This window comes from Nerophis lumbriciformis, linkage group LG15, assembly GCF_033978685.3.
Source record: "Nerophis lumbriciformis linkage group LG15, RoL_Nlum_v2.1, whole genome shotgun sequence".
In the NCBI taxonomy this organism is placed as follows: domain Eukaryota; kingdom Metazoa; phylum Chordata; class Actinopteri; order Syngnathiformes; family Syngnathidae; genus Nerophis; species Nerophis lumbriciformis.
The window spans coordinates 21,578,279-21,590,670 of NC_084562.2; the positions used below are offsets into that span (position 1 = coordinate 21,578,279).

A 12,392-nucleotide genomic window follows, 5' to 3' on the forward strand; every position below is an offset into this window, starting at 1 on the left:
CCTGAATTGCTCACACACTCCGGCAGATTCAATGGGGGTCTGGCGGCAGATTTCTTTGACTTTATCGTTGGAAATGCATCTGCTTTGAGTGTCGCAGGATATCCACACATTCTTGCCATCTCTGTCGTAGCATAGCTTTCGTCGGTAAAGTGTGCGGAACAAACGTCCAATTTCTTGCCACTTTCGCATCTTTGGGCCAGTGGTGCAACTTGAATCCGTCCCTGTTCGTGTTGTTACACCCTCCGACAACACACCGACGAGGCATGATGTCTCCAAGGTACGGAAAACAGTCGAAAAAACGGAAAATAACAGAGCTGATTTGACTCGGTGTTTGAGAAAATGGCGGATTGCTTCCCGATGTGACGTCAAGTTGTGACGTCATCGCTCCGAGAGCGAATAATAGAAATTCGCCAAAATTCACCCATTTAGAGTTCGGAAATGGGTTAAAAAAATATATAGTCTTTTTTCTGCAACATCAAGGTATATATTGACGCTTACATAGGTCTGGTGATAATGTTCCCCTTTAAACAGCATGGTAATTTGACAATGAGCTCTGAGTATGTGCTGTTACTGCCATCTCGTGTCTACTTTTAGATCTGCGCGGTGGAAACGAGTAAAACATCAATACAGTATTTGCTGTCCAATTTTTGTCGCAGTTTTGTGTTTTTCTGAGGTTAACACTAACAACATTGATAACAAATTAAATCAAACCAGGGTTCAATCTTAGTGGAAAAAAATAAAAAAACGCCTCAAAACATTGTGACTTTTGCCGCAACTTTCCGGGAACGACAACACGACTTTAGGCGTTTTCATGTTTGCATTTGGCGATGCTAAATGCCATGGTACAGCAGGTCATATTTGGGAACATTTTGAGGGTCTATGGGACTCTGGACAATCATTTTCCCCCGCATGGCTCCTCTGTATATGACCTCAATCAGATCCATGAAGTCCTGCTTGGTTTTGAAGCTGCCAACAAACTTGGTGTGATCTGGCGAGCTGAAAAATAAAAATAAAACATCTTATTTTTATACTATTGTGAGGCAATACAGGTCCTAATAAAGCTCGCTTAATAATATGTGGATATCAATAAACGCTTGATGTATTGGTTGTTTACTAAGGCGCAAACAAACAGGAAAAATGCTATTAATAGGATGATTATTATTATTATTGCTCATAACATACATTTAGACCTACTTTAGGTTCCTGTCTACCGCCCTGTATGGTGTAAAATGAGTAAAACATCACTATTATTTGCTCCGAGTATGTGCTGTCACCATACTTGCCAACCTTGAGACCTCCGATTTCGGGAGGTGGGGGCGTGGTCGGGGGTTGGGCGGGGCGTGGTTGGGGGCGTGGTTAAGAGGGGAGGAGTATATTGACAGCTAGAATTCACCAAGTCAAGTATTTCATATATATATATATATATATATATATATATATATATATATATATATATATATATATATATAAGAAAAGTATTCAACAAGAACAACATTAAATTGAGCTACAGCTGCATGAACAATATACGACAAATCATCTCAAACCACAACAAAACAATTGCAAATGAGCCGTCGGCCCCCAGACAGAGCGACTCCAAAGGCTGTAACTGTCGAAAGAAACCTGATTGCCCTCTCAACGGGGGGTGCTTACAAACATCAGTTGTCTACCAATCTAAGGTAATACGCAAGGACATTAACACATCCGACACATATGTAGGATTAACCGAGGGAGAATTCAAAACCAGATGGAACAATCACAAGGCTTCTTTCAGGAACAAAAACCTGCGAAATACCACAGAACTCAGCAAACACATTTGGGACCTCAAAGACAATAATGTTGAATATTCAATAACATGGCAAATTCTTGCATCCAGCACACCTTACAATAGTGGTAATAAAAGATGCAACCTATGCTTGAAAGAGAAACTGTTTATTATTTACCGTCCAGACCTGTCATCCCTCAACAAGCGCAGCGAAATTGTAACAGCATGCCGCCATAGACGGAAACACCTCCTAGGTAACACATGAGCCAATCACCACGCCCCTACGCCAGCCTGTACCCACCCACTCTGTGCCCTATATAAACCATGGTATGTGAATGCTCCCATTAAAATCTCCTGATGATTGAGGGTACCCCCCCTCATGAAACAGGCCTGTAGAGATGAAATAGTCTTGTGATTTTTTTCCCACACATACATATATGTATATCTACATTCTGAAAATATGCAAACAAAACTGTGTTTGGATAATTGATACTTCAAACTTCCATCCATCCATTTTGTACCGCTTATTCCCTTTTGGGGTCGCGGGGGGCGCTGGAGCCTATCTCAGCTACAATCGGGCGGAAGGCGGGGTACACCCTGGACAAGTCGCCACCTCATCGCAGTACTTCAAACTTGCATAAATAAATATTAAGGACTATAACATAACTTGGCTTCTGAGAGCTTCAAAATGTAGTGAATAAAATGCTAAAGTTGTTGATAAACAAGCAATTTTAATAATTAAATATGGTCATTTTAAATGAATTATTATGATAATTTAAAATTAATTATTTCAAATATGTTTATTTTAATGTAAAATTCTATAGCTGGATGTAATAAGGAGTCAGAAAAAATAAAAATTAAAATACAATTAATTGTGATGTTTTTAGCAAAATATAGTTAAAATGTATTTACCGGTAGTTTTTATTTTATTTTTTATTAATAAATATCTATTTATTTTTAGGTAAGATAAACATAATAATACAATGTATCTCTAGTCTGGATGATTTAGTTCTTGTCACCCTGTTGTCCTCCCGTAGTGAAAAAAGGCTGTCCTCACTCAGGTCCGCATGGATCCGGCTGAAAATCGGGAGATTTTCGGGAGAATATTTGTCCCGGGAGGTTTTCGGGAGAGGCGCTGAATTTCGGGAGTCTCCCGGAAAATTCGGGAGGGTTGGCAAATATGGCTGTCACCATCATCTACTGTTTACTTTTGAGTTGGTGTGACATAAACATCAATACAATATGTTTTTCCAATTGTTGTTAAAATCCTGTGTTTTTTAGTTTAAGATTACACTTAAAAATGGTTAGCAAATTCATAAAATCACAAGTTAAAGGTCACAGAAAAATATCTTTGCCACAACTTTCTGAAACAGCTACAATCACAAAAAAAAAGCTAGCAAAATCCCCCAGAATGAATGCGTTAAGATTCTTGTTTATTCAGATTCTGAATCAAATTTAATTTTCAAGCAAAAGAATAAAGAATTGTTGACTTTGTCTTTTTAAGGATCTATTTTTTTTTAAATACGTTTTTTTAGGCCTCAGCCTTCCCGGTAAGGTTTATTCAGATGTACTGGAGAGGAGGCTACGCCGGACAGTCGAACCTCGGATTCAGGAGGAACAGTGTGGTTTTCGTCCTGGTCGTGGAACTGTGGACCAGCTCTATACTCTCGGCAGGGTCCTTGAGGGTGCATGGGAGTTTGCCCAACCAGTCTACATGTGCTTTGTAGACTTGGAGAAGGCATTCGACCGTGTCCCTCGGGAAGTCCTGTGGGGAGTGCTCAGAGAGTATGGGGTATCGGACTGTCTGATTGTGGCGGTCCGCTCCCTGTATGATCAGTGTCAGAGCTTGATCCGCATTGCCGGCAGTAAGTCGGACACGTTTCCAGTGAGGGTTGGAGTCCGCCAAGGCTGCCCTTTGTCACCGATTCTGTTCATAACTTTTATGGACAGAATTTCTAGGCGCAGTCAAGGCGTTGAGGAGATCCGGTTTGGTGGCTGCAGGATTAGGTCTCTGCTATTTGCAGATGATGTGGTCCTGATGGCTTCCTCCGGCCAGGATCTTCAGCTCTCACTAGATCGGTTCGCAGCCGAGTGTGAAGCGACTGGGATGAGAATCAGCACCTCCAAGTCTGAGTCCATGGTTCTCGCCCGGAAAAGGGTGGAGTGCCATCTCCGAGTTGGGGAAGAGACCCTGCTCCAAGTAGAGGAGTTCAAGTACCTCGGAGTCTTGTTCACGAGTGAGGGAAGAGTGGATCGTGAGATCGACAGGCGGATTGGTGCGGCGTCTTCAGTAATGCGGACGCTGTATCAATCCCTTGTGGTGAAGAAGGAGCTGAGCCGGAAGGCAAAGCTCTCAATTTACCGGTCGATCTATGTTCCCATCCTCACCTATTGTCATGAGCTTTGGGTTATGACCGAAAGGACAAGATCACGGGTACAAGCGGCCGAAATGAGTTTCCTCCGCCGGGTGGCGGGGCTCTCCCTTAGAGATAGGGTGAGAAGCTCTGCCATCCGGGAGGAGCTCAAAGTAAAGCCGCTGCTCCTCCACATCGAGAGGAGCCAGATGAGGTGGTTCGGGCATCTGGTCAGGATGCACGCCTCCCTAGGGAGGTGTTTCGGGCACGTCCGAACGGTAGGAGGCCACGGGGAAGACCCAGGACACGTTGGGAAGACTATGTCTCCCGGCTGGCCTAGGAACGCCTCGGGATCCCCCGAGAGGAGCTGGACGAAGTGGCTGGGGAAAGGGAAATCTGGGCTTTCCTGCTTAGGCTGCTGCCCCCACGACCCGACCTCGGATAAGCGGAAGAAGATGGATGGATGGACGTTTTTTAGGGCTTCTACAAATTGACTAGTCACGTGTGTTCAGCAGCACTATTAAGAAACTGTTTCCATAGTGCTGCATGTAATTACAATAAAAAGTAATTTAATTAAAACCATTTAAAATAATACTTAAAACAATAAAAAAAAAATCTATAAAATAAAACAAAACAAAACAATAAACGACACACAACTAAAGCCGATTTAAAAGCCAGAAAATAATCAGTTACCTTTAGCCTGTTTGGAATAGTTTCCATATTATATTTTTTGGGGCGGCATGGCGTAGTGGGTAGAGCAACCGTGCCAGAAACCTGAGGGTTGCAGGTTCGCTCCCCGCCTCTTATCATCCAAAAAAATCGCTGCCGTTGTGTCCTTGGGCGGGACACTTCACCCTTTGCCCCCGGTGCCACTCACACCGGTGAATTGAATGATGAATGATAGGTGGTGGTCGGAGGGGCCGTTGGCGCAAAAATTGCAGCCACGCTTCCGTCAGTCTACCCCAGGGCAGCTGTGGCTATGAAAGTAGCTTACCACCACCAGGTGTGAATGATTGATGGGTTCTACATGTAAAGCGACTTTGGGTACTTAGAAAAGCGCTATATAAATCCAAGTTATTATTATTATTATTATTATTATTATTATTATTATACCAATTCATACATTGCAGGAATCAGTTAGAGTTGAGACTTGATTCTGAATTGAATCATCACCCCAAGAATCACAATTACAACTGTAAGTTGTTTTAAGATACCACATCCATAATAACTAGGTTAAAAAACATAAAAATGTGAGAAGAATTTGGCAGAAATGAAAAAAAACCGGAAAACAAATACATTTGTTTTTAAATAACATTCTTAAACCGGAACCGGAAGTTGCTACTTTAAACTTTTTCATTTTTGTTGACTGGTTATTTTTATTTTTGTTGTATGACAAACATTTAAAGTCAAACCGTTTTTATATCTATTTTTTTGCTTTTCAACACTGAATAGGAAAACTTAATTTTTTATGTGTTGTATTTAAAAATTGAATTCAGATAAAACAGACAGCAAATCTTACCCATAGTCCACTTTCATGTGCTGTCCATTGAAAAAGAAAACGGTGGACGGTATGTAACTAATATCAAAGTATCTTGTGTAAACAGGAGCTTTATCCACATCCACGATGTAGATGGACGCCATGTTGCTCAGGTCATGGGCTGTTTTTGACAGCTACAAAAGAACACAAAGAAGCATTTTAACGTCAAGCGGACATGTTTGTTTCCGGTGGCAAATAATACCAAAAAATACTTACAATCTCATCTAGCTGGAGACAAACGGAGTCTTCATCCCTCCCAAACCTCAAAACAAGCACCTTTTCTGCCACCTCCTTAATAACATCATCTATGTCTTTTTTGCAGGTCAATTTAGGCAAAAATAAACTCATTTTCAGCTTGAGTGAAGCTGAACTGCCCGGAAAATGAAGCCGTGTGCAAGTGCAACGCCGTAAAAGTTCCGTGTGGACAGCATGGCGCATTATTTGTTTGCGTGTTTTGTATAGTTTAAAAAGCATGGTGAGTCAAAGCCGTACGAACATAATATTTGAAGGTGTATTACACCTAATATTATGTGAAGATATTTTGTTGTACAGTCATTTTAAATGTCAAAAAAATAAACAAACGCTGTTGTTTCTTTCCGGAGGAGTAAAGTGCAGCGCCGCAAAAGTTTATTTATTATTTATTATTTATTTGTGTGCATCGTTTAAAAGCCGTAAAAAAATATTTCACGGTACATTATAACTAATATTAATTGACGATGAACATTGCCGTATTATGGTTATAATGTAATGTTGAATGTAAAAAATGGCGCATTATTTGTGTGTGTATAGTATAAAAAATGCATGGCGAGTCAAAGCCGTACAAAAAATATATATTTTACGGTGTATTACACCTAATATTATGTGAATATGAAGCTGAAGTATTTTGTTATACTGTAATTTTAAATGTAAAAAAAATAAAATAAACAAATACTGATGTTTCTTTCCGGATGAGGAAGCCGTGTGTAAGTGCAACGCCGTAATTGTTCCGTGTAAACAGCATGGCACATTATTTAATTGTGTGTGTATAGTTTAAAATGCATGGTGAGTCAAAGCCGTAAAAACATAATATTTGAAGGTATATTACACGCAATTTTATGTGAAGATGAAACCGCAGTATTTTGTAATACTGTAATTTTAAATGTAAGAAAAATAAACAAACGCTGTTGTTTCTTTCCGGAGAAGGAAGCCGTGTGTAAGTGCAACGCCGTAAAAGTTCCGTGTGGACAGCATGGCGTATTATTTGTTTGTGTGTATCGTTTAACAGACTTAAAGTGAGTCAAAGCCGTAAAAAAATATTTGACGGTACATTTTACCTATTATTAAGTGACGATGAACACTGCTGTATTATGGTTATAATGTAATTTTGAATGTAAAAAATGGCGCATTATTTGTGTGTGTATAGTTTTAAATGCATGGCGAGTCAAAGCCGTACAAAAATAATATTTTACGGTGTATTTCACGTAATATTATGTGAATATGACACTGCAGTATTTTTTATACTGTAATTGTAAATGTAAAAAACAAACGAACAAAAAAAACACTGTTGTTTCTTTCCGGATGAGGAAGCCGTTTGTAAGTGCAACTCCGTAAATGTTCCGTGTAAGCAGCATGGCGCATTATTTAATTGTGTGTGTATAGTTTAAAATGCATGGTGAGTCAAAGCCGTACAAAAATAATATTTAAAGGTGTATTACACCTAATATTATGTGAAGATAAAACTGCAGTATTTTGTTGTACTATAATTGTAAATGTCATAAAAATAAACAAACGCTGTTGTTTCTTTCCGGAAGAGGAAGTCATATGTAAATGCGCCGTAAAAGTTTATTTATTATTTATTTGTGTATATCGTTTAAAAGCCGTAAACAAGTATTTGACGGTATATTATACCTAATATTAAGTGGCGATGAACACTGCCGTTGTATGGTTATAATGTAATAATAATGCGGAAAATGACGCATTATTTGTGTGTATAGTTTCAAATGCATGGCAAGTCAAAGCCGTACAAATATAATATTTGACGGTGTATTACACGTAATATTATGTGAAGATGAAGCTGCAGTATTTTTGTTATACTGTAATCTTAAATGTAAAAAAGTAAATAAACAAACGCTGTTGTTTCTTTCCGGATGAGGAAGCCGTGTGTAAGTGCAACGCCGTAATTGTTCCGTGTAAACAGCATGGCGCATTATTTAATTGTGTGTGTATAGTTTAAAATGCATGGTGAGTCAAAGCCGTACAAACATAATATTTGAAGGTATATTACACGTAATTGTATGTGAAGATGAAACCGCAGTATTTTTTAATACTGTAATTTTAAATGTAAGAAAAATAAACAAACGCTGTTGTTTCTTTTGGGAAAAGGAAGCCGTGTGTAAGTGCAACGCCGTAAAAAGTCCGTGCATTATTTATTTGAGTGTATCGTTTAAAAGACTTATTGTGAGTCGTAGCTGTAAAAAAACATTTGACGGTTCATTATACTTAATATTAAGTGACGATGAACACCGCCGTACTATGGTTATAATGTAATTTTGAATGTAAAAAAATATATATATACACAAACGATGTTGTTTCCTTCCGACTTAATATAATGTGACACCTCAAACAACGTGACCTCGCCTACGGTGAATGAGCGGTGATATACTATGCCAATATTTATATGAACTATTTGTCATCTGTAATGGACGCGTTGACATACTTTTGTACTATCGTGACAGTGTGAAAAGGTTAAAATAATCGGTTTGTTGTTTTTGCTGTGGTTGCATCTGGTATCATCATTTCGACATGTTGCGACATCTCGTATCGACATCTTGTTTGTACAAAGTATGGAAAAGCACTAATAATGTGCTATCCCGTGTCATCATGCGAGAAGCAACCAGGGTTTCGCCGCTCCTCGGTGCCTGCCATCCCCACTACGCCCTATGTCGTCCCTCCAGTACCGAGAGTCCACAGAAACAGGACGACTTGGACTTGGACAAATGGAAATCAGTCATGAAGTCCCAAGCTTGTGCAGTTGAGAAGGAGAAGGAGGATGCGAGTGCAGATGAGCAAACTGACGGGGATGGTCCGAACAACAGCCTGGAGGCCACTCGGGAGATTGTTGCGTTTTGGCGTCTATCTAATATACAGGTACCTCAGGAGATGACGGATGAGGAGTTAAAAGAACTGGCAAAACTCACCACAAAGTCTGCTAGAAAGAAATTCCTCAAGTACCTGGCCATCAAGGAAGGTCATAAAAAAGCGCGCAAGCAGCAGAAGCAGCAGAAGGCGGCGGCGAGGGAGGCCTCGCTCAAGCAGAAACTAGAAGAAAACGGGGAACAGAAAGAATGCAAGAACACATACCTTCTCCAGTTCTGGAGCCGGAGCTTGGACCGTTTGCTGGCCTGGAGGAGCGCCCAGGCCATGCGGTTTGACCAGCCCCTGGTCCTGGACATGAGCTACGAGTCCAGCATGTCCAGGCGGGAGATTGTAAACACGATCTCCCAGCTGATAGAGCTGGAAGCCTGGAACAGACGCGCCAACGAGCCCTACCATCTACACTTCTGCAACCTCCAGCCGGGCGGAGACTACATGGCGGAGCTCGTCAAGCGCTACGGCGCGGGCGTCTGGGAGCGCCTGCTCATCACCAGCACGGACCGCCAGGCGGTGGACCTGTTCCCCGCCGACCGCCTCGTTTACCTCACCGCAGATTCCCCCAATGTGCTCCGCAAATTTGACCACTCCAAAGTCTACATTGTCGGCGCCCTGGTGGACCGGTCCATCCTCTCCGGCGTGTCTTTAGCCAACGCCAAGCGTCAGAAGCTGGCCACGGCCAGACTACCGCTGGACGAGTTCCTCCACTGGGAGACGGGCGCCAAGAACCTGACGTTGGACCAGATGATGCGCATCATGTTGACCATCAAGGAGACGGGGAAATGGGAGGAGGCGCTGAAATTTGTGCCGAAGAGGAAGCACGGGACCGATCTGGCGTCTGGAGAGAACGGGAACAGGTCTTGGCAGTCCAAAGGGCAAATGAGTAAAAATACTTTCAGACGTGAGGAACTCGGTACATTTAAATCCCAGAGGAAGTCGGGTTGGATGGACAAAGCAAGAATCGGGGAAAAATCAGCAGAACCGAGAGTACGGACGTCTCTCAAGAGCGGCATGGAAGGGAGACGTGAAGGCAGAAGCAAGTTACGGTGGGACGATTCATGAACACATTTACAAAGTCAAAGCTCAGCCAATAAAATACTAGAATCATTTGTTTATACGTTTTTGCAAAGCACTCACCCGAATACTTTATTGTCAAAGAATGCTTTACAGATGGAATAAGAAATTATTAGGGGTGTAACGGTACGTGTATTTGTATTGAACCGTTTCGGTTCGGAGGTGTACCGAACGAGTTTCCACACGGACATATTAAGTAGCGTAACGCACGTTGTGTAAACAATGCACACTGAGGCACAACACAGCGACCGGGCTAGGATAGACTGACCATACGTCCTCTTTTCACTGGACATGTCCTCTTTTGCGGAGCTGTCAAGGCGGAGTTTCTTAAATGCCTCAAATGTCCATTTAGAGTTAGGGTTGCATGTATTTTCAATGTGCGTTCAGGGTTAAGAAGGGGTTAAAAACAAAACAAATTGTGTGTGCAGCAGCATTGGTGAGGGAGGGGCAGAGACAGAGAGAGAGAGAGAGTTATGATAAACGCGCATGCGTCGCCAGGCTCTGCTTTTTATCCATAGATTTATCAGATTTAATTTTTTATTATCTATAGCAGGGGTGTCAAAAGTGTGCCCCGGAGGCCATTTGCGGCCCACAGCTAATGTTTTAAAGGCCCACGGCACATTCTAAAAAATACTATTAAAATAAACAAAAACATAACAAAAGTTAAATTAAAAAAAGGTTAAATGTAATTTAGAAAAAGTTGCAATGTTGACTAATAAAACAAAGCTGTTTTTTTATTTTCTTTCAAACTGTCATTGCTCAAAACATAATATTGAATCAAAATCAATATTATGGATTATTGACCTATCCAAGGTTCCCATTACTTCACATCAAATATTCCACTAAGAAAAATATTTTTTGGTGGAAGATTTTGCAAATTTGGTACATAAATAACCCAAAAATGTTGTTTTCTTACTGTACCGAAAATGAACCAAACCGTGACCTCTAAACCGAGGTACGTACCGAACCGAAATTTTTGTGTACCGTTACACCCCTAGAAATGACATATCTTTATAGTTAGTTAGCTAAATACAAATTCAAGTTTACTCGGAAGTTTAACTTTCAACGGCCCAAACTTTTTCCACTGAAGGCCACAGACTGACAAATTTCTACCTACTCAGTGGCCTAGTGGTTGGAGTGTCCGCCCTGAGATCGGTAGGTTGTGAGTTCAAACCCCGGCCGAGTCATACCAAAGACTATGAAAATGGGACCCATTACCTCCCTGCTTGGCACTCAGCATCAAGGGTTGGAATTGGGGGTTAAATCACCAAAAATGATTCCCGGGCGCGGCACCGCTGCTGCCCACTGCTCCCCTCACCTCCCAGGGGGTGATCAAAGGGGATGGGTCAAATGCAGAGGACAAATTTCACCACACCTGGTGTGTGTGTGACAATCATTGGTACTTTAACTTTAACTTAAATTAAAAGGATGCGGGGGCCATTTTGGTAGTTTTTACCTTCTATATGCACTTTTTCAGAAAACTCGAAAACACAATTTCGGTATAAATGTTGTAGTATGAATGCCGAAGAGCTTAAAACGAACTGAAATGCTAAGTTAACACGCTGGCCAGGTAGCGTCGAGCAACTAAAAATATGAGCTAAAAAAGCTAGTATGCTAACAATAGCATTAGTGACATACACAAATATATGATACTGAGGTGTGTGCCTGTTAAATTAGCTTGAAAAAGCTAGCATGCTAAAATACTAACAAGCATCAAGTACCAAAATATATTACTCCGCGTTATATACCTGAACATTTTGTTAAAAATGCTAACATCAAGTACCAAAATATGCTTCTTGTATATACCTTTAAAATTATTTTAAAAGCTAGTCTACTAACATTACCATGCTAAAAGGTAGCAAGTAACAAAATTATTGAGGCTCGGATGTATACCTGCAATATTTGCAAAAAAAAAAAAAAGAAGCTATTACGCTAACATAAGAATGCTAAAAAAATTTCCACAGGCCATTACAACAATAGCTACGGGCTGTGAATGGACCCCGGGCCGCACTTTGGGCATCCCTGCCTTACATAAAAGCATTTCATGATGTAGCAGACAATAAGCACATAATCATCTCAGAACAAACAGTACAAAAGATGCTGAATTGGGACCACTGACGCCACTTGTGGCTTTGAAATAATTTGTGCACCAAAATTCAAAAAGCTACATTTTAAATTCAGTATTTTGTCATATATACATCTACTCATAAACTCAGGATATGTTCAAAAGTTTTTCATCCAAACATTTAAGGATAAGTCCTTAAGGCTGCAGTCTGTTCCACTGATTGAGTAATCAGATACATCACACTTTAAAGCATGAATGCGTAATTTAGGTGAAATAAACAAAAATGTTCTGCTTGCCATAACCTTGGTTCTGTCTTCTAATAAATGCATACGCTCTCCCTGACCACCTGAGGGCACCACAGACTGTGGATGCTTTTAAAAAAGGCTTAAAAACCCTTCTTTCTTTTTTTTAAAAGCCTTTTTTTAAAGATATATGCATACTAGTTTTAGCTATTTTGGCTGTTCTAGTTTT

General features: G+C 40.7%; 2 protein-coding genes across 2 annotated transcripts; one reads left to right on the forward strand and one right to left on the reverse strand.

Annotated features, from left to right (window-relative positions):
* Positions 1–410: 410 nt before the first annotated feature.
* txnl4b (thioredoxin-like 4B) lies at positions 411–6,100 on the reverse strand. Its single transcript, XM_061975342.2, has 3 exons — positions 5,870–6,100; positions 5,636–5,787; positions 411–996 (listed from the first exon to the last, which is right to left on the reverse strand). The coding sequence occupies exons 1-3, from the start codon at positions 6,089–6,091 to the stop codon at positions 831–833; spliced, it is 540 nt and encodes a 179-aa protein (XP_061831326.2). The 5' UTR covers positions 6,092–6,100; the 3' UTR covers positions 411–830.
* Positions 6,101–8,175: 2,075 nt separating this feature from the next.
* Positions 8,176–12,309, forward strand: trmt10c (tRNA methyltransferase 10C, mitochondrial RNase P subunit). The gene has a single exon (XM_061974736.2). The coding sequence runs from the start codon at positions 8,435–8,437 to the stop codon at positions 9,842–9,844; it is 1,410 nt and encodes a 469-aa protein (XP_061830720.2). The 5' UTR covers positions 8,176–8,434; the 3' UTR covers positions 9,845–12,309.
* The last annotated feature ends 83 nt before the right edge of the window (positions 12,310–12,392 follow it).

Coding starts and splice junctions, on each gene's coding strand:
- txnl4b (XM_061975342.2), bottom strand. CDS start 6,091: ATGCGCCATGCTGTCCACACGGAACTTTTACGGCGTTGCACTTGCACA. Junction 5,788..5,869: donor GTCTCCAGCTAGATGAGATT/GTAAGTATTTTT, acceptor GTTCTTTTGTAG/CTGTCAAAAACAGCCCATGA. Junction 997..5,635: donor CACATGAAAGTGGACTATGG/GTAAGATTTGCT, acceptor TTTATTTTTCAG/CTCGCCAGATCACACCAAGT.
- trmt10c (XM_061974736.2), top strand. CDS start 8,435: ATGTTGCGACATCTCGTATCGACATCTTGTTTGTACAAAGTATGGAAA.